Raw genomic sequence first — 19,905 nt, forward strand, 5'->3', positions numbered from 1 at the left:
CACTGGACTCTGAACCTCTGGGCAGATGTGTGGTGTCGTCTTTCCTAGAGGCAAACCTCTATCTGCCTGTCTCTACCATGCCCCTGCTGGGCCAGTGATTGAGAGGGCTTCTCTTGACATCTGACATGTTTGCATGGCAAGCTCTCCTTCGACTCCTCCTCTCCTACTTTACTCCCCCTTCCAATTATACTGCTTTGTATACACTAAGAGGGAGGTTTAACATTTGATATTAGGTCCAAATAAGAAGCCAGGCATGTAACATGAAACCCACAGGCCTTGATTTACTCATTGTCCTACTTTATCCTGAACCAAACCTCTTACTAGTGGAGTGAAACCATGTCCCAAATTCAACACAAGATATGTTGCTTGATGAAGTAGAAACAGGCAAAAACACTGTTGAAACAGTAGGAATTTATAAGGAAGAATAATGAAAATAATGCCACATTTAATTGAAAAATGAGTGAATTGTAAATCAAGTTCTTTGAAAAGGCAAGTGACATTTAGTCCCAACTTTGTATTGACTGTGTATAGAGAAGATAAATCAGGAGTGAGGCAAGCAGTAGTGACTGTCTTAGGAAAAGTGACTTTTTAAAACTTTTGTTCTGAGAATGATTTAAATCTATATATCTTGTAAACTACACAGAAGCATGCACGTCATCAACAACTTAAAAGTTTATCTTTGAATTTAAATCTGCAGGCATCTTTTGCTTATTCTTTATAGGAGCCTTGTCTTATTTTATCACCTTTAGATTTATTATGCCCCAGAAGTAAAAAATGGATGATGTCATACAGAGGAAAAAGGAGTAGGTACTTTCAACACTTTGGGAATATTAAAGTTGTTCTAAATATTTTCATTAGAACTCCACTGGAACCTCTGTGTTAAAGTGGTACAGAATTATCAAATCAAAAGGTCCTGGTATTTCATTAGCAATAATGTTCTCAGGAGAGATGTTAATGAATACAGCTATCAGCAAAGATCCAGGCAGGGTATTTTCTGAAATACTTTGACCTCAGGGCCCTAAACTCAAGGGAAAAAAAACAACAGAATTTTCTTTTATAGAGTATAGAAAAGAAGTATTGTGGTATATAGTTAGAAGAACACAGGACGAGGTGATGGGGAACTACTGCATTTTAGTTTTGGTCCTGAGATTTTACCCAAGTCATCTTTGCAGGTTTTAATTTCCTCATCTGTAAAAATGGAGATAATAATTCTTATGTCATAAAATATCTGGAATGATTAAATAAAATATTTGATATCAAAATGGTATGAAGTGGAGAAAGAAAGAGAAAAAATTTATTGAGGGCTCAGTATACACCAAGTACTTTGGTTACAGGTGGGGCTCTTAAGAGAGATCAACGTCCATGATTTAAGTCCATGATTCCACCACTTTAAAATTTTAAATCAACTCATTAATAAAAATGCTTTTAATTAAATTTAAATAATCCGTATTTCACTCTAAAAGAAACTTTCTTAATATTACTATATTTTTAAGGCTTACTGTAACTAAATCTCAAAAGCAAAGTAAATCAACAGTGGAAAATAAAAATACTTTCTATAAATATTTCCTTCCAAATGTGTCTTGTGTTGGCAGATTAATGATAATTCAGAATAAAAATCATCTGTATAATGTTTTATACTTTTTCAAAATACTTTTCAAAGGGAACACTAAATTAGATGTAATAAGTTAAATAAACGTAGTATTTAAAATTTAACAACAGTAAAGTCTGACACATTGTTATATTTTTCTGTTGGTTAAAGACTATTTTATGGATGGAATATAAATAATTTCATACAACATTTTAAAACATTCTGAAGACAAAACTTCCCCAAACAGAAAGCTAATCCAAAATGTTACCCACTGGATTTGAAAAAAAAAAAAAAAATCAAAATATGCTGAAAGAACAATCAGTTTTTCCTGAAAATAAAATTCAGTAAAATCCAAAAAATTCAACATTACAGATTAAAAGTTTCAGCTCTTAAAATCGGAAAACTATCTAAGAACTACGTAAGACATTTTCTTTTTTAGTAACTGCATATGTATACTCATATTTACTTTTTAAGAGTAATCTTATTAAAATATAAATATCGTAAGAGTTTAATACATGTTTCAATAATGTACTTTTCTATTTAAACACACACATATACATACAAATATTTAGGAAGAACCCATATCACCTTCTGGTTATAGATGATTAAAAAAATCTGATAAGGTCATAGTCTTTTATTTGATCTTATATAGAAATAACTTGAAAGTTAGACACATTTTTAATCATATTGGTATATAATTGGGTCAGATTTTATTTTCAGTAATTTTTCATAGTTTTTATTAGGACGATTAGCTAGTTATGAGAAAAATAATTTAAAATTAACACTTGATATTTAAGTCTAGTTAGAATATATATGTTTATAAAACTAAATATCTAACCAATAGATAGATATTTTGTTTCTTAGATGAGGTAGATAAATATCCTAGAACATGACCTGAACTTAATAAAAAACAGAAAATAGCAATCACCAGTTCAACCTGTATGAATCAAACAGCTGGAGAGTTCTTTTTATTTTTGACATATATGCTGTATGTTTCAAGTACAAGGCCTCTGAAATTCATTTTCTGCTCCCCAAAACCTTACTAAATTGAAATTCATATTTTTCATTTACTTACTCATTATTTAAGCTACCTAGGGAACTTTGCTCTTCAGACTAAAGACATTTGCAATTAAACCAAAGATTACTAGTTTTTCATTTTTTAGGTTTAAGTAGTATTTTCCCTTCACATACCTTAAATAGTAAAATGTATTACAAAAAGCTATTATCTTCAGATGTTGTACAATAAATAATTACTTAGATGATAAAGAGTTAATAAAAATTTCAAGGTCTGCTAAAGAATTGTGAAGCTCATCATTCATATCTTGACTTCTAAGAAAACTTTTCAGAGTATCTAAAGCGGTTATTGCCACATTTTTTGATGGTAAAGGGAGTTCGGTTCCCAGAGATCCACCATCATCCTCTTCGTCAGAAGTATAAAATCCAGTTTCATCTGATTTACTTTCTTTGGTCCACACAGCATCATCACTTGGTGCTGCTTCACATGTCTCTAAATCATCATCCAGGCCAGCATACTCTTCTATGGATAAGCCTTCAGGAAATTCCACTCCTGCCGCCTGGGCATGGACGACCAAATCAAGACCAGTGTCCGTCTCTGCATTTGTCTTGTCACTTTCTCCCTTTTGAGATTTGAATCCTGCCTCTTCATAGCTCTTAACAATAGTCTCTGGGGTGACAGCCCTCCAACAGAGATGCAAGGTATCAACTGCATCTAGCAGGGAAAACATAAACTCTTTGCTGCCTTCAACAGAGCTTAAAAATTTCTTAATGAGACAATGTCGATATTTGATTTTAAGGCTTTTAATAACACCTTGTTTCATGGCTATAAGTTTGGAAGATAAACATGACGGAAAGAACGCTAACTCAATGGATTTTAGGTTTTTTACCTCTGGATGTGCAGGAAACGATTCAACAAAAATCACCACTCTTCTTTGCTGGGCTTGAAATTTCTCATCAAGCTTCCGCATCCATTGTTCAAATACAACTGAGGTCATCCGTGCCATTTTGTTAGCTTCATAATACACAGGCAATGATTTTACGCCTTTGAAACAATGTGGATTTCTGTTCTTTCCAATGATAAGCAAAGGAAGCTTCTCTGAGCCGTCCATGTTTGTCCCAACCACCAGAGTTATTCTGTCTTTGCATAACTTGCCAATTGAGCATGTTTCTCCTTTAAATGCAAATGTATTTGTAGGCAACATTCGATAAAGCAGCCCAGTCTCTTTTACATTAAAAACATTTTTAGGATGATAATCATTTAAATAATAAGGAAGTATGTTTTGGTGCCAGACATCTGAAGGGTCTACTGATACACCTGTAGCTTCTACAGGTTGAGCTCTGAATACTAAACCATACCTGGATTTAAAGCGATCCAGCCAACCATTGCTGCACTTAAAATCATTATGTCCCAGTTTCTGGGCAAAATCATTAGCTTTTAGACGCAACATTGGACCATTAACTGGTACATTCAGACACTGGGCGATTCGATACCACCTCATTAGTGCCTCTTCCAGATCTGTGTAAAAAGCAGTTCTCAGTCTTTTTCTCTTTGGATCAAATCTCAGAGATTCAAAGGCTTCTAGAACCTTGTCTTTATTCTTCATAATAGAAGACAATGAATTTTTCTTTATTCCATATTCAGCTGCAATCTCTGCTTTTTTCTTACCACTTTCTACTGCATTTATGATGTCGATCTTTTCTTCAATGGATAGACTTTTCTTTTTCTTCACAGTTACGGGCAGAGTTGAGGCATCCACAGGAGCCTCTGCCATCTCACCCTGTGCTTACGTAGAGATGTCTTCTCTTTCTGGGTCTGTTTCTTGATGAAACTTTATTTTCCAGTATGATACAAGTTGCTGCTTTCTATTCCACTTCATGTATTAAAAGTCGTAAGTGTCTAATAGTCGTATTCCTCAGGAAATGGATGAGTAAATAATTTCCTCAAAGGATCTGAATAAGAAAAATGTTATCTGCAGCTAGAATATTTTAGAAGAGAAACTTCCTCCCCAGGACCTTGTGTAGCTCAGTTTATAGTTTATTCAGAGTTCCAGAAGTCAAGCTAAAATAGAAATCTCATTATGTCAAACCTGTCCAGTCCTGCTGATGTATTTTTGGAACGTCAATCCTTTAAGATGATCCATTTTATCCATGCGTGCATTCAACCTCCTCTTAATTCTCCACAGAAGGCCTCAGAGATAAGAAGAAAAGCATCCAGTAATTTCATGCAAAATGTTACCCATTAATTTCCAAGTCTCTTTAGGATGGAGAAGAAAATGGTAGAACCCTTCTAGGACTTGACGATATCCTCCATCTCTTGAAATATTAAAAAAAAAAAACACAACAATTTTAACAATGATATGTCAACTGAATATCAAAAGATATTTATACTAATTAGTTATGCTTTTGATAATAATGAAAAGAATGGGAACATATTTCTAAAAATACAATAACTAAAGCTTCCAGGAGAAATGCTTACCTCCTAAGTGGTATCTCTGTGAAAAGCTCTCTAGCTCTGCTCTGAGACTTTGAATTCTCACTTGCCTTTGAATGCTTTGTAATATATACTTCTGAAATAAATCAGACAAATTTAATCTGTTTTGAAAGTGTGAGCTTACCAAAATTAAAGAACTAAAAATGCTGCTGGATAGATCTTTGGTGGCTATTTTTTCCATGAAGTCACACACTGCCCCCTCTGACTTCTCTAAAAGAAAAACACAGTCAGACAGTGGTCACAAGGTCCAACTTTTAATAGCACATGGGAGACAGTGTCTCTTTTATAGGAGTCTGGTACAAAATACTTCACTAAAAATCAAACCAAGGGATTCCATTACAAATTTTAAAAATCGAAATCTTATTCTATCTAAATGCTTAAAAATCTAGTAACTTTAAATCAATTTGACACATTAGCTGGATGCACAAAGGCCAAAAATACTTGACAAAATGCATAGGAATAAACAAATTACTGAGAAGATATAATGCAGAAAAAGACCTAGACGAAGAGTTAGAATGAGAGTGACCATGGTCTTAACCTCTCAGGACTTCCACTTCTTTATCTGTAAAATAAAGGGCTTATCATAGTGTAAGGAGATGGGCTTTGGTGCCAGACACACCCGAACTGACAAGTGACTCTGACATTTAGTACTGAATGTGATCCTGGGTAGTTTATTTTACCATCTGAAGCCTTGGCACCCTTATTTGTAAAATAAGGGTAACTACAGCACGTACCTCGTGGGGTAATTGAACATGCAGTGAGATGGTGTAAAGCACTTAGCACAGTATTTTGCACCTTACAGAGTGTTCAATAAATGTTTGATGATCTCAGCATCATTGTCTTCTCTCTAATGTTCCTTTCATCTGTGTCAATCTATAAAATTCAGAGATTTAATGAAATCGTACTTCGAATAGAAGCAAGAATCCCACCTAAAACATATACTGAAAGCAGAGCTCTTCTTAAGCCAAATAGTACTGTGAGAACAGTCACAGGGCCCCAGGTGGGCTCGCCTCTACCTTCCCAGGTAGCATCTCCCCTACCGGAAACCACAGTCTTTGGGTCTCCTGCAGGCCAAGGAAACAAGCTAATTTGATGAACCCGTGTTACTTCCCTGTGAGAGTGTGGGCACTCCATTCCTCTAATTTTTCTCTGTCCTCCGAGGTTTCAAGATGACACATGCATTTTTTTTTTTTTTTGCACAAAACTTTGTTAAAATTCCTCTGCCTTTGTCATCAAAATCAAAGAAGTAATTTTTATTATAGGAAATACAACCAGTAAAGGAGTTTTCGTTGTTGCTGTTATTGCAAAAAAAAAGGTCTTAAAAATAATTATGAGAGCCTAGAGTGTTAGTTTCTAAACTGCTTTATTTCCTGTATTCCAAACAATGCGGGAGGGAGGTAAAAGTGGATTCAAAGCTCATACAGTTATAATGTGGTTGAATGCAGTCCAGAATCCAGGCTTTCTAATGTCAAGTCTACATTCTTTTCACTATATTAGTGTCCTTGAATTACATGGTGTGGCTCCTCTAACAGGGGCACATTCTATGCCCCCAGCACCAAGCCAACTCAGCATTTCCAATGCCTATCCAAACCTACCCCCCACCCCAAGAAGCAATATCAGGCCTCCATAGGAGAATAGCCATTATGAATTCTGTGGACACAAATAGCAACCACATTCCATATCCAACTGTTAGGGTGGTCTGACCTTTCTAAGTAAATAAGATTTGACCATTCAACTAAAAAAAAAAAAATCTTACTCATATATGGGACCTCCCTGTATATTTTTCTGCAATTTCCTATAAATCTACCATTATTTCAAAATAAAAAATTAAAAATATCTTGCTCTCATTAGGAAGATACCAATCTTCAGGAATTTAGGTAGCAAGAACCAATTTCTTAAGAAAAATCAAGCAAAACTACTCTCCAAAAGAAAGAGGGAATCTCTTTCTTCTTTCTGTTCTTTCCTTTCTTCCTCTTTTCTTCTTTCCTTCCTTTTTCCCTTCTGCCTTATTTCATCTGTCAGAAATAAACCCTATCATCTCAAATAACAAGGATTACAGAAAAGTGACTTGAATTTTCTCCCTTACCCCATCCCAAATAAAGCAATGTAATATACACATCAGAGGTTACTGATTATCTTGATCAAATTGAAAATAGTGATATGTTTATTTAGGAAGATAGTTTTTTTCTGAAGTTAACAGTATATTTTTCCTTCCTGAACAGTAGTCAAATCTACAATTTTCCATGGTAAGATGCAATATATCTTTATTCCTGAAACAACCACACTTCTAATGACAAACCAGACATGCTAAACTTTTTCCCCAGCAAAGAATAAGGCACCAATACTGCCTGATTAACGAAGCTGACATTTTCCATTCTCCCACAGTACAATGGCTGGGATATCTTTTTGCAGGGAGTGATGGCAGCAGCTAATATTTCTTAGAATATTCATTCTATCAATTAATTAATCATTCTCTCAATTAATCATTCTACTCCTTGAAAATATTACATGTTTTAGGAATAGTACTACATGTTAGGAACATGTAGTTCCTACATGTTAGGAACAACCTTCTCTATGTCAACAGTAAAGCTAACTAACGCCCAAAACAGGCAATTCACTAAAAAAGACTTACCAACTGAATTCCAAATGAAGAAAACAATGGTCAGTAATAAGAGAAATGTAAATCTTTCTTCAAAACAGGAGATAACTTTTTGTTTTTCCTTTTATTTACCAGAACAGCAGTATCTAGTGTTTGCCAGGATGCAGTAACATAGGTTGCTAGGAACCTATGTTAAATAAATTGGTACAAAGCTTATGGAGGGCAAATTAGCAATATAGTACAAAAACCTTAAAAAAGGGGCTTCCCTGGGGGCGCAGTGGTTAAGAATCTGCCTGCCAACGCAGGGGACACGGGTTCGAGCCCCGGTCTGGGAAGATCCCACGTTCTGCGGAGCAACTAAGCCCGTGCGCCACAACTATTGAGCCTGCGCTCTAGAGCCTGTGAGCCACAACTACTGAATTCTGCGTGCCTAGAGCCCGTGCTCCACAACAAGAGAAGCCACTGCAACGAGAAGCCCCTACACTGCAACGAAGAGTAGCCCCTGCTCGCCACAACTAGAGAAAGCCCACGCACAGCAACGAAGACCCAATGCAGCCAAAAATAAATAAATATAAATAAATAAATAAATAAAAAACAACCTTAAAAATGTGCATAGGTTTTATCCAGCAAGTCCATACTGAGGATTTTATCCCCTCCCCCCAAAATTGTAGATGTAAAAATAATCTAGCTTACAAAATATATTTATTTTCTATTGCTGTGTAACAAATTAACACATATTTAATGGCTTAAAACAACACGCATTTATTATCTTACAGTCTGTAGCCAGAAGTCCAGGTGGGCTTAACTAAGTCCGCTGCTTCGGGTCTTACAGGGCAGAAATCAAGATGTCAGTCAGACTGGGCTCTTATCTAGAGGCTGGAGGAGAATCTGTTTCCAAATTCATTCAGGTTATTTGCAGAATTCAACTTCTGTGGTTGTAGGGCTGAGGTCCCTGGGTTTTTTGTTGGCTGTGAGCAGAGACTGCTCTCAGCTCTTGGAAGCCTCCCTCAGGTACTTGCCTGTGGACCTCTTTATTTCAGCAACAGAGAACCTTCCTCATGTCAAATCTCTTTCATGCTTCAAACCTCTCTAATTTCCTCTGCTGCCACCAGCAGGAGAAAATGCTCTGCTTTTAAAAGTTTCATGTAACCTAATTAAACTTAAAAGCTTTTGGACAGCAAAGGAAACCATACACAGAATGAAAAGACAACTTACTGAATGGGAGGAAATATTTGCAAATGATGTGACCAAGAAGGGGTTAATATCCAAAATATATAAACAGCCCATTAACTCAATATCAAAAAACAAACAACCCAATTAGAAATAGGCAGAAGATCTAATTAGACATTTTTCCAAAGAAGATACACAGATGGCCAACAGGCACATGAAAAGATGCTCAACATCACTAATACTCAGGGAAATGCAAATTAAAACCACAATGAGATACCACATCACACCTGTCAGAATGGCTATCATCAAAAATAATAAAAAATGTTGGCGAGGATGTGGATAAAAGGGAACCTTTGTACACTGTTGGTGGGAATGTAAATTGATGCAACCAATGTGGAAAACAGTATTGAGGTTCCTCAGAAAACTAGAAACAGAGCTATCATATGACCCAGCAATTCCAGTGCTGGATATATATCTGAAGAAAACAAAAACATTCATATGAAAAGATACACACACCCCAATGTTGTTAGCAGCATTATTTACAATAGCCAGGATACGGAAGCAACCTAAGTGTCCATCAACAGGTGAATGGATAAAGATGTGGTATAAATATACAATGGAATATTACTCAGCCCTAAAAAAGAATGAAACCCTGCCATTTGCAATAATGTGGATGGACCTAGAGGGTATTATGCTTTGTGAAATAAGTCAGACAGAGAAAGACAAATAATCTATGATATCCCTTTTATGTGGAATCCAAAAAATAAAACAAGGGAATGTATATAACAAAACAGAAACAGACTCACAGATATAGAAAACAAACTAGTGACTACCACTGAGAAGAGGGAAAGGAGGAGGGGCAAGATAGGGGTATGGGATTAAGAGATACAAACTACTATTTATAAAATAAATAATCAACAATGATATATTGTACAGCACAGGGAAATGTAGCTATTATTTTGTAATAACTTTAAATGGAGTATAATCTATAGAAATATTGAATCACTATGTTGTACATATGAAACTAATATAATATTGTAAATCAACTATACTTCAATAAAATAAAATAAAATATAAGGCTCACGTAGTCAGTTTAGGACCACTCAGATTATCTTCCTTTTGAGTAACTCAAAGTCAACTGATTAATAACCTAAATTACATCTGCAAGATTCCTTTTGTATGTAATAAAATATAATCATAGGAATGATATCCTATCATGTTCACAGAGGAGGGAATTATACAAGGTGAACGTCATTGGAAGTCATCTAAGAATTCAACCACACAAGACTGTTCCTCATATTGTTGTTTTATAATTACAGACAAAACTAAAAAAAATCCAAATGTGTAACAAAAAGGATTAGATAACTAACTTAAGGAATATCTATATGCTAAAATACTATTGAGTCACTGAAGGAGAATATTTAATGATATGATGGAAATTCCATAATATATTAAGTGGAAAAAGCAAAATACAAAACTGTATGCCAACAAATACAACATACACTGAAAGTTACATGAGGGCAAAGGCTCATGGCTATTCCTACAGTGCTTAGTGCCCAGGAAACAGTAGGTTCTTAATAACGATCTGTTAAATAAATGAAGAAAAAAATACTCACAGAAAAAAAAGATACTGACCAAAATGTTGAATGTTAACTCCAGAAAATGGAATTATGAATAGGTTTTTTTTCTTTTAGTTAAAACAATTTCTACTCTGATGTCCTACTCATTTTACTATTCATGGGCTTGTTTAAATGTTCCATTAATCAGTACCCTCTAATAAAGGGTTTATTTCCAGAGAATTACACTGTGCAATCAGTAACTAAATATCTCTTCATGAAAAGGAAGCTGTCAATAAACAGTGATAAAATTACTGTGACACTACCAGAATTCCCCTAGAAAAGAAAAATAGCACCTTCTTCTTCCGAGGAAATACTGATAAGCAGAATACAATATTCAACATCTAAAGCAAAGAGAAAAGGTTGCATGCACATTTAATTCACTCAGAAAGGAAAAGTAACAATATCCTTTAACCCGTTGCCTCCTTTCCTTCCCGATCAATAAATAAAAGATAGGCTGCCACAGTTTCCCACAAGCCAAGTGAATAAATGGTACCTGATTTTTCTAAAGCTGAATAATAGCCAATAGCAGTGCAAAGGTAAATGAGTAGATAAGCTCCATGTCATAAGCATATGTGACAGGCAGCTATTCCCTTTTTGTCTTACTTCTCCAAACACAATGGCAATTAAAAGAAAAGTAGTAATCTTCTGTTCTTCCTAAGGAGAATGGGCAGGCAGAAGTCCCCAAGCTGTAGGGAGAGGGGGAGATAGAGATAGAGATAGAGATAGAGATAGATAGATAGATAGAGAGAGGGAGAGAGAGAGAGAGAGAGAGATGAAAAAAAGTCTCCATCTAAGCAAGGTTAGGTTTAAAATAGTCTTTGAGTTAGTATGAAAAATTTTCCCCAAACCCAAGAATAATGGCTACTACTTCCTTTTTCCCAAAGAAAGTGCATAGACTTTCACTGTTTTCCATCTACTACTAAGTTCCATTCTGTTCCTATATAATAAGAGCAGTAATTATCCTAGATTGGAATCCTTTTCTTATAATTGAGAAGCCTAACAGGATGGCTTTGAACAGGAAAATCCACAGTAAACTGTAGAACTTAAGTTAAATGAATCGGCATATATATTCACCCATTTAAGATAAGGGCCCTTTAACCACAGATTTATGTTTTGGGATTTCATTACGGTTTTTGTCAGAGAAGGTGTCCTGGAGATTTCAGACAATAAATATTGTTATTTACTTTTGAAATATTGGTGGTGTCACGGGTATCTACTCGTCACAGATATGGGAAAGATTATCTGTACAGGGATGTACAGTTCACTACGCTGAAACTCCCTACAAATTTGGTGCCGTCGGGCACTTAGTCATTAAAAATGTCTTGTCAACTAATGTGACAAGGCAGGTGAGAATTATGGTCTAAAGAGGGGTAGGTCCCACGGAGTGCACTGTTGCCTTTGGCATTCCTGCAAGTGAAATGGTGGTGAAAATGAGCACCCAAGGCTGTCAAAGTAAAAGCGGAGTCCGGAACCTTGAAGGGAGATGCGCTCGGCTGGATCACCGGTATGTACTGTATGTAACTGCGCTTCAGGTTTGTCTAGCACCACTGTAGAGCCATACAGTGCTGGGGACAGCGAGAATACCCGAAGTACAGATTGGGGCCTCCACTTAGGAAACTACAAAGGGATCTGAGAGAAGGACTGTTCGTCGGTTTCTGTAGACAGGGCAGTGATCTACTTAAGTAACGGGGCGAGCAAAGAAAGCAGAAATCAGTCCTCTGGATAAACAGTAACAGGAAAGAACAGTATCATGGACCCACTGTCTGCGAGCGAGCAGAGCAGAAGGTGATCACAAAGATAGAGCAAATAATAAGAACTCAGGGGTGCCGGGCGAGGAGGTCTGGTCTTCCTGAAGCGGGTGGGCGTGAGTGACGTGGCCAGAGGGTGGCTTTCCAGGCACTGGGGAAAGAGAGTGAGGCGCCCGCATCCCGTCTGCTCCCTAAACCCTGCATTCCCTCCACCCTCCCACCTCCCACGGGGCTCAGATAACCTTCTACGTGCTCTCTGGCAGCTGAGAAAGAAGCCTGGCTCTCCTGTGATTGCGAGGCGGTGAGCTACGTCCACCTCCACCCTCCCGCCACCGGCTCACCGTCTGTTGGGGGGACGCCTAATACGTGAGGCTGGGGTGTGTGGGTGAGAAAAGGATGCCGAGGGCTCCTGGACCTCCGACCACTCAAGACCAGGCCGGCGCGCCCTTCGGCAAGCCCCCAGCTCTGGCAGGTGCATCTGGACCGCGCTCACAGCCCCCCCGCAGCGATCTAGCCGCAGCCAGAAAATTACCCGGGCAAAGGCGCCGGCTGAGTCCCGGATGTGGTTGCTAGGGGCCGCAGCGGGAGGGGCGGGGCCCGCCTCCTGGAGCGGGGCGGAGGGGGCCTCGGGGGAAGCGCGCTGGCACCATCGAGACGCGGCTGGGCCGGCCAGACTGAGGGAGAGAGAGGCCGTCCAGGGCTACGGACAACGCTACTTCCGGTCCCCTCACTTCCGGCTCCGCTGCTCTCGGTGTTGGAGCTGTAGGCCTGGTGGGGCTGCCGCCGGTCTGAGTGTCCTCGGCGGTTGGTCAGTGTGAGGCTGTGACAGCTGCTGTTGCTCCCCGCCCCCGAGGAGCCTAGGTGCGTGGGAGAAGGGGAAGAAGGAAAAGGCCCGGGTCGCGTTTCCGCTCACTTCTTGCCAGGGCTGAGGCGACTCCGGAGAGCAGAGGCAGGGATAATCCTCGACGTGCGAGCTGCCGGCTTCCCTGCAGATAGGTGAGGGCGGAGCTGGCCGGCTGGGAAAGAGGCGGGGGAATGCTTCTCGGAGATGGTTGGCGGGGCTGGACACGTTGCCTCTGGGGCTCGCAGTTCCGGACTTCCACAGGTCACTTATGTCCTTAGTCTGTGTGTGCCATCTCTCTCTGTCCAGGCATTCGGCCTTGGGTTTCTGTCCCTTCGTTCCTCCTGTCCCCCCGAGTGTACCCCCGAAACAGCCGGGTGAAGAGGTAAGACTGGCCCTCCCAGGGCGGCACCCTCCCGGTTTTGCATGTATTGAGCGGAGAAAGGGGTTGAAGGATCCAGGTCTTTCTCGACTAAGCCTCGGAGCGGGCCACCTTCAGGTTTGGTGTCCAGCCTTCATTGCTCTCCTTCTTTCCCTGCATCCTCTATTTCTCCTCTCCCGCAGTGAGAGGAAGGGAGATAGCGATAGTCCCTGCGAGAGGTTCCTCGGGCAGTGGTGCAGGGAGGAGCCTTGCCTGTGACATGTCCCAAGCCTGACTGCTTGCGAGGACGTCCAAGGAATGCTGGAGTTTGGGAAGGAAGTTGTGCCGTCGTCTCGTCCGTTCCTCTTTGCCAAGTTACTACTGTTTACGTGTCTAGGAAAAAGGAAGGAGATTTTTGTTTTGTTTTAAGAACAGTTTCTAGACGCTTTTCCCTTTTACTTTATTATTACTTCCTTTGTTTTATTCTCATCTCCCTCTTGAGCCCTTTGATCTCAAAAGGTTTGTAGTTAACACTTCCTGCAGATCCTTTAGCCATCACGTTTGAGGATTTCTGGCCCCTCCCTTCCTTTTTTCTCCTAGATTAAAGCATATAATTTCTCTCAGTCGGTTCTTAAGGAAAAAATGGAAGATTTGCAGGACTTTGGTTAAACTTGTGCTTTCACCTGCAAGTGTGGCAGGTGTGTGTTTACATTTGCCATTTAATTAACTTCACTGGCGTGGGAGTGTGCACCAGAATTGGTTACCTTAAATCGTTCCTTGTTAAGGCTGCAGGAATTGGCCATTTTATTGCTGCTGTCTCAGAGTGAATGCAACAGACTACATGTCACTGTTTTAATTCCACTTTTCTTTTGTTAGTCCTGTGTTTTTTTGTTTTCCCCACTCAACATGACCAACAGCCTCTCCCAGCCACCACGTCTAACACTCATTAGCTGAGAAAACAAAATGTTTCTAATCTTGTTTTATTTTCTGGATTAAAATCTCGGTCTCAGTTACTTTCATTCCATTTCAAATTGATAAATTAGTTTGCCTTAATCCTGGGTCATGCCTTTGGGGACTGTGGTCTAGTGGTCAGTGACTTTCAGGGGACTTCCTCATCCCCACCCCTGAAATTAAGTGCACAGTTTTGTTTTCAGTGCATTTTCTCCTTTCTGGGGAGAATGTCCATTCTTTTTATCAGATTCTCAAAGGAGATATATAACCTCCAGGTAGATTAAAAGCCACTCCTTAGACAGTGTCTTGAAGTTAATGAAAACTTTTTTTGTGGAGCTACTACTTTTTCAAACTGTACATAGCTAGTTTGGGCACCAAGGAGAGTAGAATGCAGAGATTCCAGCTTTATAGTGATGAAATCTCTAGCTACTTCAAAACTTCAGTGTTTCTAAATTTCTTCCTAGACCTAGAGAAGGAAGTAAGACCGCCTCTTTATTTAGTTCCTGATTTGTGGTTTCGAGGTTTCTCTTTAGGGATAAGTATTTGTGGCCAATGTTGTGGCGATCCAGTGGATTTATAAATTGATACATTTATTATTATTTTATACATATTTAATATCACCTACTGGGTACAGTTCAGAGTAAAAGTTTAAATTTCTAGTGTACTTTGTTTTCATTTTCTTGTTTTTCACTTGAGGCATCTACTTTGGGCTTCGGCTTTGTTCAGAAGGGCAAATGATGCTTCAGTGGTGTGGTCTGTAAGCCTTTGGCATGTTGCTGCTCATCTCGACATCTCCTTTCCCTCCATATTACCTCTATATTAGGAATTTAATGATCGTTCTCTATTGTGACTAAGTTAGTATCCTTCCAAACTTAATGTAAGTTTAGAGCGCATATTTGAACTTACGGATTTGATGGTAAAGTGTTTGTTGATCAAAGGTTGACGTTCTAAAATGTTTGACACCAGTTTCATAGAATGTTAGAACTTGAAGAGACCTATACAGTTCATCATAGTCTATATGGAGTAACCAGTGTATTCTGCGCACAAAATAATTTTCCCTCTGTCTAGCATCCTCACTTTGGGGGGCAGAAAACATAAGTTTATAAAGAGTCAATTATGCTAAATTAGTTTCCTTCTAAGGTAATGACAAAGTCAGAAGATTGATTATATCTGACACCATAACAACAATTAACATTTGTTTGCTTACTGTGTGCCAGGCATTATGCTAAGTGCTTAATATGATTATCTCATCCAACCCTCACAGCAACCTTATAAAGTGGCTAAATTTTTCATTTTTGTAGATGAAGAAATTGAAACTAAATGATTAACTGAAGCTGAAGTAATCTGCTCAGAATTCACTGGTCAGGCCAGGATCGAACCTAGGTTATCTGAATCCAGACTGTGAGCTCTTAACTACTACTCTAGGCTGCTTCTTCCATATTTTCTTTACATCTTTTATTGGCATGTGTTGGGGTATCTCACCTGATTTTCTATCAGACATTAAGTAAAGAAGGTCTTTTCCTTTATTAATCTTCAGTAGCTGAACACCTGGTTGAATATCACACCAAAAAGTATGACAAAAAGAAATGAATTCGGAGGAGGCCTATGGAGTGTTATTTGATAGTTTTCCCACAGGGCGGATATAAATCTGTGTATGTGTTTGTCGGGTGTGTGCGTGTGTGTGTGAGTGTGTGTGTGTGTTTGTGTGTATGTATGATGACATATGAGGAGTGGAAAATGTGAAAATAAAGGTTTTAAGTAATAGACTTGGCATTGTAAGAGTCTGGAGGTATAAATACATTCCAGAATGATAACCTTGGGATGGGGTAAGGAATAAATTCAGGATGGAGGAAGGAGTAAATTTAATAGGGAATTTAAGATAATATGGCTGTGGATGAAAAACTAACAATATATGTGCAGATTGGAAACAGTAGTCCCACAAAATATGGATGATGATGACGTAGGGACCATAACAGTCTAAAAGTCAGATACACACCAGCATTAGTTCTAGGAAGTATGAAAAAGACTATAAAACAAAGGAACCTGAAAATAATCTTGTTCTCTTTAGTCTCTAGATTAGCTTTAGGCAGTCATGGAAGCCAGTGATTAGCTCTTACGGATTCTTAGCTATTTTCTACAAGACAAAAGTCTACATTTTCTTTTTCTCTTTGTTTCTTTTCTCTTTCATCTTCCCTCCATCCCTATTTCCCTCTCTTCCATTACTTCTAAACTTTTGTCTTAAGATGGTTCTAGGCAGATATTGCTGGAAGTTGCTCAAATCTTTTGTGAAAATATGGTAACATCTTTGCCATATTGTCACCTGAGAGTTTTTATTTTGTTTCATTTTTTGTATATGTATGATGGCATTGGACTAGCAGCTCCTTGATGTTCGGGCTTGATCCTTTGGAGAACTGTGACATCACTTTCTTTGAAGCAGGATCATAAGAATAACAGAGTTGGTGGTGAGACCTAAATTGTCCAGAGGAGGGAGTCATTTGGCCATCTCCAGTGTCTGCCGACATGAGATAGTGTGTTAGAGCAAAGTTTCCAAACTTCTGCATCATGGCACACATAAAAATGATTATTTGTATGGCAGATTCCCCAGCTCCCTGTAGGCCGAGGGGACCAGGGAGAGGGGGTGTCAATATTTTCAGCACATCTGTAATCCATTCTTTTTTTTTTTTAATTTATTTATTTTTGGCTGCGCTGGGTCTTTCATTGCTGCGCACGGACTTTCTCTAGTTTCAGTGAATGGGGACTACGCTTCATTGTGGTGCGCGGGCTTCTCATTGCGGTGTCTTCTCTTGTTGTAGAGCATGGGCTCTAGGCGCGCAGGCTTCAGTAGTTGTGGCACATGAGCTCAGTAGTTGTGGCTAACGGTCTCTAGAGCGCAGGCTCAGTAGTTGTGGCGCACGGGCTTAGTTGCTCTGCGGCAACTAAGAGATCTTAGTTGCCACGGAGCAACAACTAAGATTGGGATTTTCCCGGACCAGGGCTTGAACCTGTGTCCCCTGCCTTCCCACCAGGGAAGTCCCTGTAATCCATTCTTGGCATATTGATTGGAAAGCTTTGTCCAAGAGAGGAGGAGTATGATACTCTTTAATACCTTCTTTTTATTTAGCATATAATAATTTACAAAGCATTTTCCCATATATTCTCATTTTATTTTTACTCCAGCCATCTCAAGTAGGTAAGAGCAGATAACATTACCATGTTAGAAATGAAGAAATTTAGATTTTAGATGAAGTACTTTTCATAAGGTCACACATCTAATAAGGGATGGATCAGGAATTCACATCCCAGATGGAAAGAGTCCCTGGGGTTAAGCCAGTGTAACGTAACCTCTAGGATGGCTGGGATTCTGTTTTGTTTCAGAGCTCTCCCCTTCAATATCTAGGGCAGCGCCAGGCACATAGAAGTCCATAATAGTTGTCATTTATCGAGTGCTACTCTGGCTAGGCATTATGCTTTATAGATGCTATCTGTGTATTAGGTACTGTTATTTTCTATAAACAAATGAAGAAACAGGTATAGAAACCAGCAGAAGTAATTAGTCCAAGGTCATCCAAATAGTAAAAGGAGAACCACAGACTCATAAAGTTGCTTGACTCCAAAGCTTGTACTCTTTTTCACTATAGTGACTAATGATTCCATGATATTGTGGGGTAGAGATTGGGTTCCAGTTAAAGTGTATGACACTGGTGGCAGAGGGTGGTCGTGATGGTGGTGAAAGGGAGATAAGCAAGAGGACTATTGTTTATTTTTGGCAGCCTTGAGGTAGAGTTCTAGAGATGATAGCTTTCTAATAGGATTCTCAAGGTGTTTGGGATGGGGATGGGGTAGAAGAGAAATATGATAAAACTCATAGAGAGTAACTTGGGTCATTGGTGCGCCTTCTAACAAAAGGGTTTAAAATGTAGATCCTCTTCATATATGGCTAAATGTTAATTATAGATTATTTCTTAAAGGAGGTTTACAGGTTATTTTCATTTTCCTCTTTCTGTATTTCCTAATTTTTCTGTGCAGCATTTAATTAATTTTAAAATTAAAAATATTTTAAATTTTACAAGTAAGATATATTCTTGAAATAAAAATTCAAATAATATAATAAGCGGGTTGAATGAAAACTTCTACTTCTTTAATCCCTCTGTCCCCCACACTGGCTCTCAATTAATTCACAAGGTGGTGGTTTGGGATTAGATGAAATATACAAGGAAGCTCTAAACTGCTCCTGTCCAATAGAGTAGCCACTAGCCACATGTGACTATTTAAATTAGTTAAGATAAAATAGGATAAAAATGCAGTTCCTCAGTCAAACCAGTCACATATCAAGTGCTCAGTAGCCACATGTGGCTAGTGGCTACTTTACTGACTAGTGCAGGTATTGAATATTTCCAAGGACATTGGCCAGCCCTGCTAAAACTTTAAAATACTGTATGATTAGTGACATAATAAATATACTGTTGAAACAAGATTTTTAAAACTCTGTGTTCCGCATGGTGCCTAGCAGTTTTTGTTGATGAAATATTACTGCCATGTTCTGTCTCAGCTTTTTGTTTTAACTAAATACAGATGGTCAAAGTCTAACGTTTTTCTTGGATATTTGGCAATTATAGTTAGCTGTTTTACTAGGATAAAGATGTCAGCTTTTCTAAGGACGTGAGTGTTTTCTGTCTCGTCTGAGCTCTAGATCTATATATTTTGCTTTCCAGTTGGCACCTCTCTTGCATATATTAGAGATATCGCAAATACAAGGTCTAAAACTAAACTGATTTTTCCCTCACTCCCAAAACCCCCCCAAAATGTTGGTCCTCTTTCTTTGCTTTTTATTTCAGTGAATGACTCCATTATTTTTCCAGTTGGAAAATACAGGACAGTAGGAGTGATCCTTAATATCTCCCTCTCCCTTATACGTCTAGTCTGTCAACAAGTTTTATTAATCTTACTTTCTAAATACCTCTTAAATCTGTCAACTACTTCCCATTTCCACTACCACCACTTTAGTTTGTTACCATCATCTTGCCTGAAATTTCTACAGTAGCCTTCATTCTTGTCTACCCACTTCTGTTTCAACCCCTCTCTAATCCAGTATCCATCCCGAAGGCACAGTGATTTATTTTGAAACACATGTCTGATTGTCACTCTTCCCTCCTCTTCACCAGTCTTTTTATGGCTTCTCATTGCTTTTAGGATAAAAACAAAACTCCTTCACAATGGTCCAGCCTTATTTTTTATCATGTTCTGCTTAACTCTCCATTTCACCCATGCTGGCTTTCGTTTCTCCCTTTGTACTTGTCTTGCTCCTTGCATTACATGGCTTTTGCACATGCTTTTCTCCCTGTCTTTGCCACTCTTTCTTTTCTTCCATTTCACTCGTTGGCTCTTAGCTATCCTTCACACCTCAACTGAAGTTTTGCTTCTTGAGGAAATATCCTGACCTCCCAGATGAGGTAGTAATGTCATACATTTTCCACAGTTGCCGTTTACATTTATATGTGTGACTGTATGATTGTCTTTCTC

The 19,905-nt window shown here is 38.7% G+C and overlaps 2 protein-coding genes across 9 annotated transcripts in view; one reads left to right on the forward strand and one right to left on the reverse strand.

Moving 5' to 3' along the window:
• Positions 1-2,051: 2,051 nt before the first annotated feature.
• TIGD4 (tigger transposable element derived 4) lies at positions 2,052-12,773 on the reverse strand. Of its 2 annotated transcripts, XM_029234595.1 has the most exons (3): positions 5,831-6,337; positions 5,082-5,172; positions 2,052-4,918 (listed from the first exon to the last, which is right to left on the reverse strand). In XM_029234595.1, the coding sequence occupies exon 3, from the start codon at positions 4,375-4,377 to the stop codon at positions 2,839-2,841; it is 1,539 nt and encodes a 512-aa protein (XP_029090428.1). In that variant the 5' UTR covers positions 4,378-4,918; positions 5,082-5,172; positions 5,831-6,337; the 3' UTR covers positions 2,052-2,838. The 2 variants fall into 2 exon arrangements, with proteins under 2 accessions (XP_029090428.1, XP_029090429.1); XM_029234596.1 differs by lacking the exons at positions 5,082-5,172; positions 5,831-6,337 and adding an exon at positions 12,574-12,773.
• Positions 12,774-12,938: 165 nt separating this feature from the next.
• Positions 12,939-19,905, forward strand: part of ARFIP1 (ADP ribosylation factor interacting protein 1) — a 128,175-nt gene continuing 121,208 nt past the window's right edge. For 2 of the 7 annotated variants that reach the window (XM_029235340.1, XM_029235342.1), the window contains exon 1: positions 12,939-13,093. Coding sequence is in view for 2 of the 7 variants with exons in the window: in XM_029235336.1 (XP_029091169.1) it covers positions 13,345-13,458 (114 nt within the window). In the remaining 5 variants the exon portion in view is untranslated. Of the gene's footprint in view, positions 13,229-13,337; positions 13,459-19,905 lie in introns of those variants that run through there. The other 5 variants (XM_029235341.1, XM_029235337.1, XM_029235336.1 and 2 more) reach the window with 3 other exon arrangements.

The sequence above is a fragment of the Monodon monoceros genome, unplaced genomic scaffold, assembly GCF_005190385.1.
Source record: "Monodon monoceros isolate NGI ecotype Baffin Bay Population unplaced genomic scaffold, NGI_Narwhal_1 Super_Scaffold_20, whole genome shotgun sequence".
In the NCBI taxonomy this organism is placed as follows: domain Eukaryota; kingdom Metazoa; phylum Chordata; class Mammalia; order Artiodactyla; family Monodontidae; genus Monodon; species Monodon monoceros.

Coding starts and splice junctions, on each gene's coding strand:
- TIGD4 (XM_029234596.1), bottom strand. CDS start 4,377: ATGGCAGAGGCTCCTGTGGATGCCTCAACTCTGCCCGTAACTGTGAAG.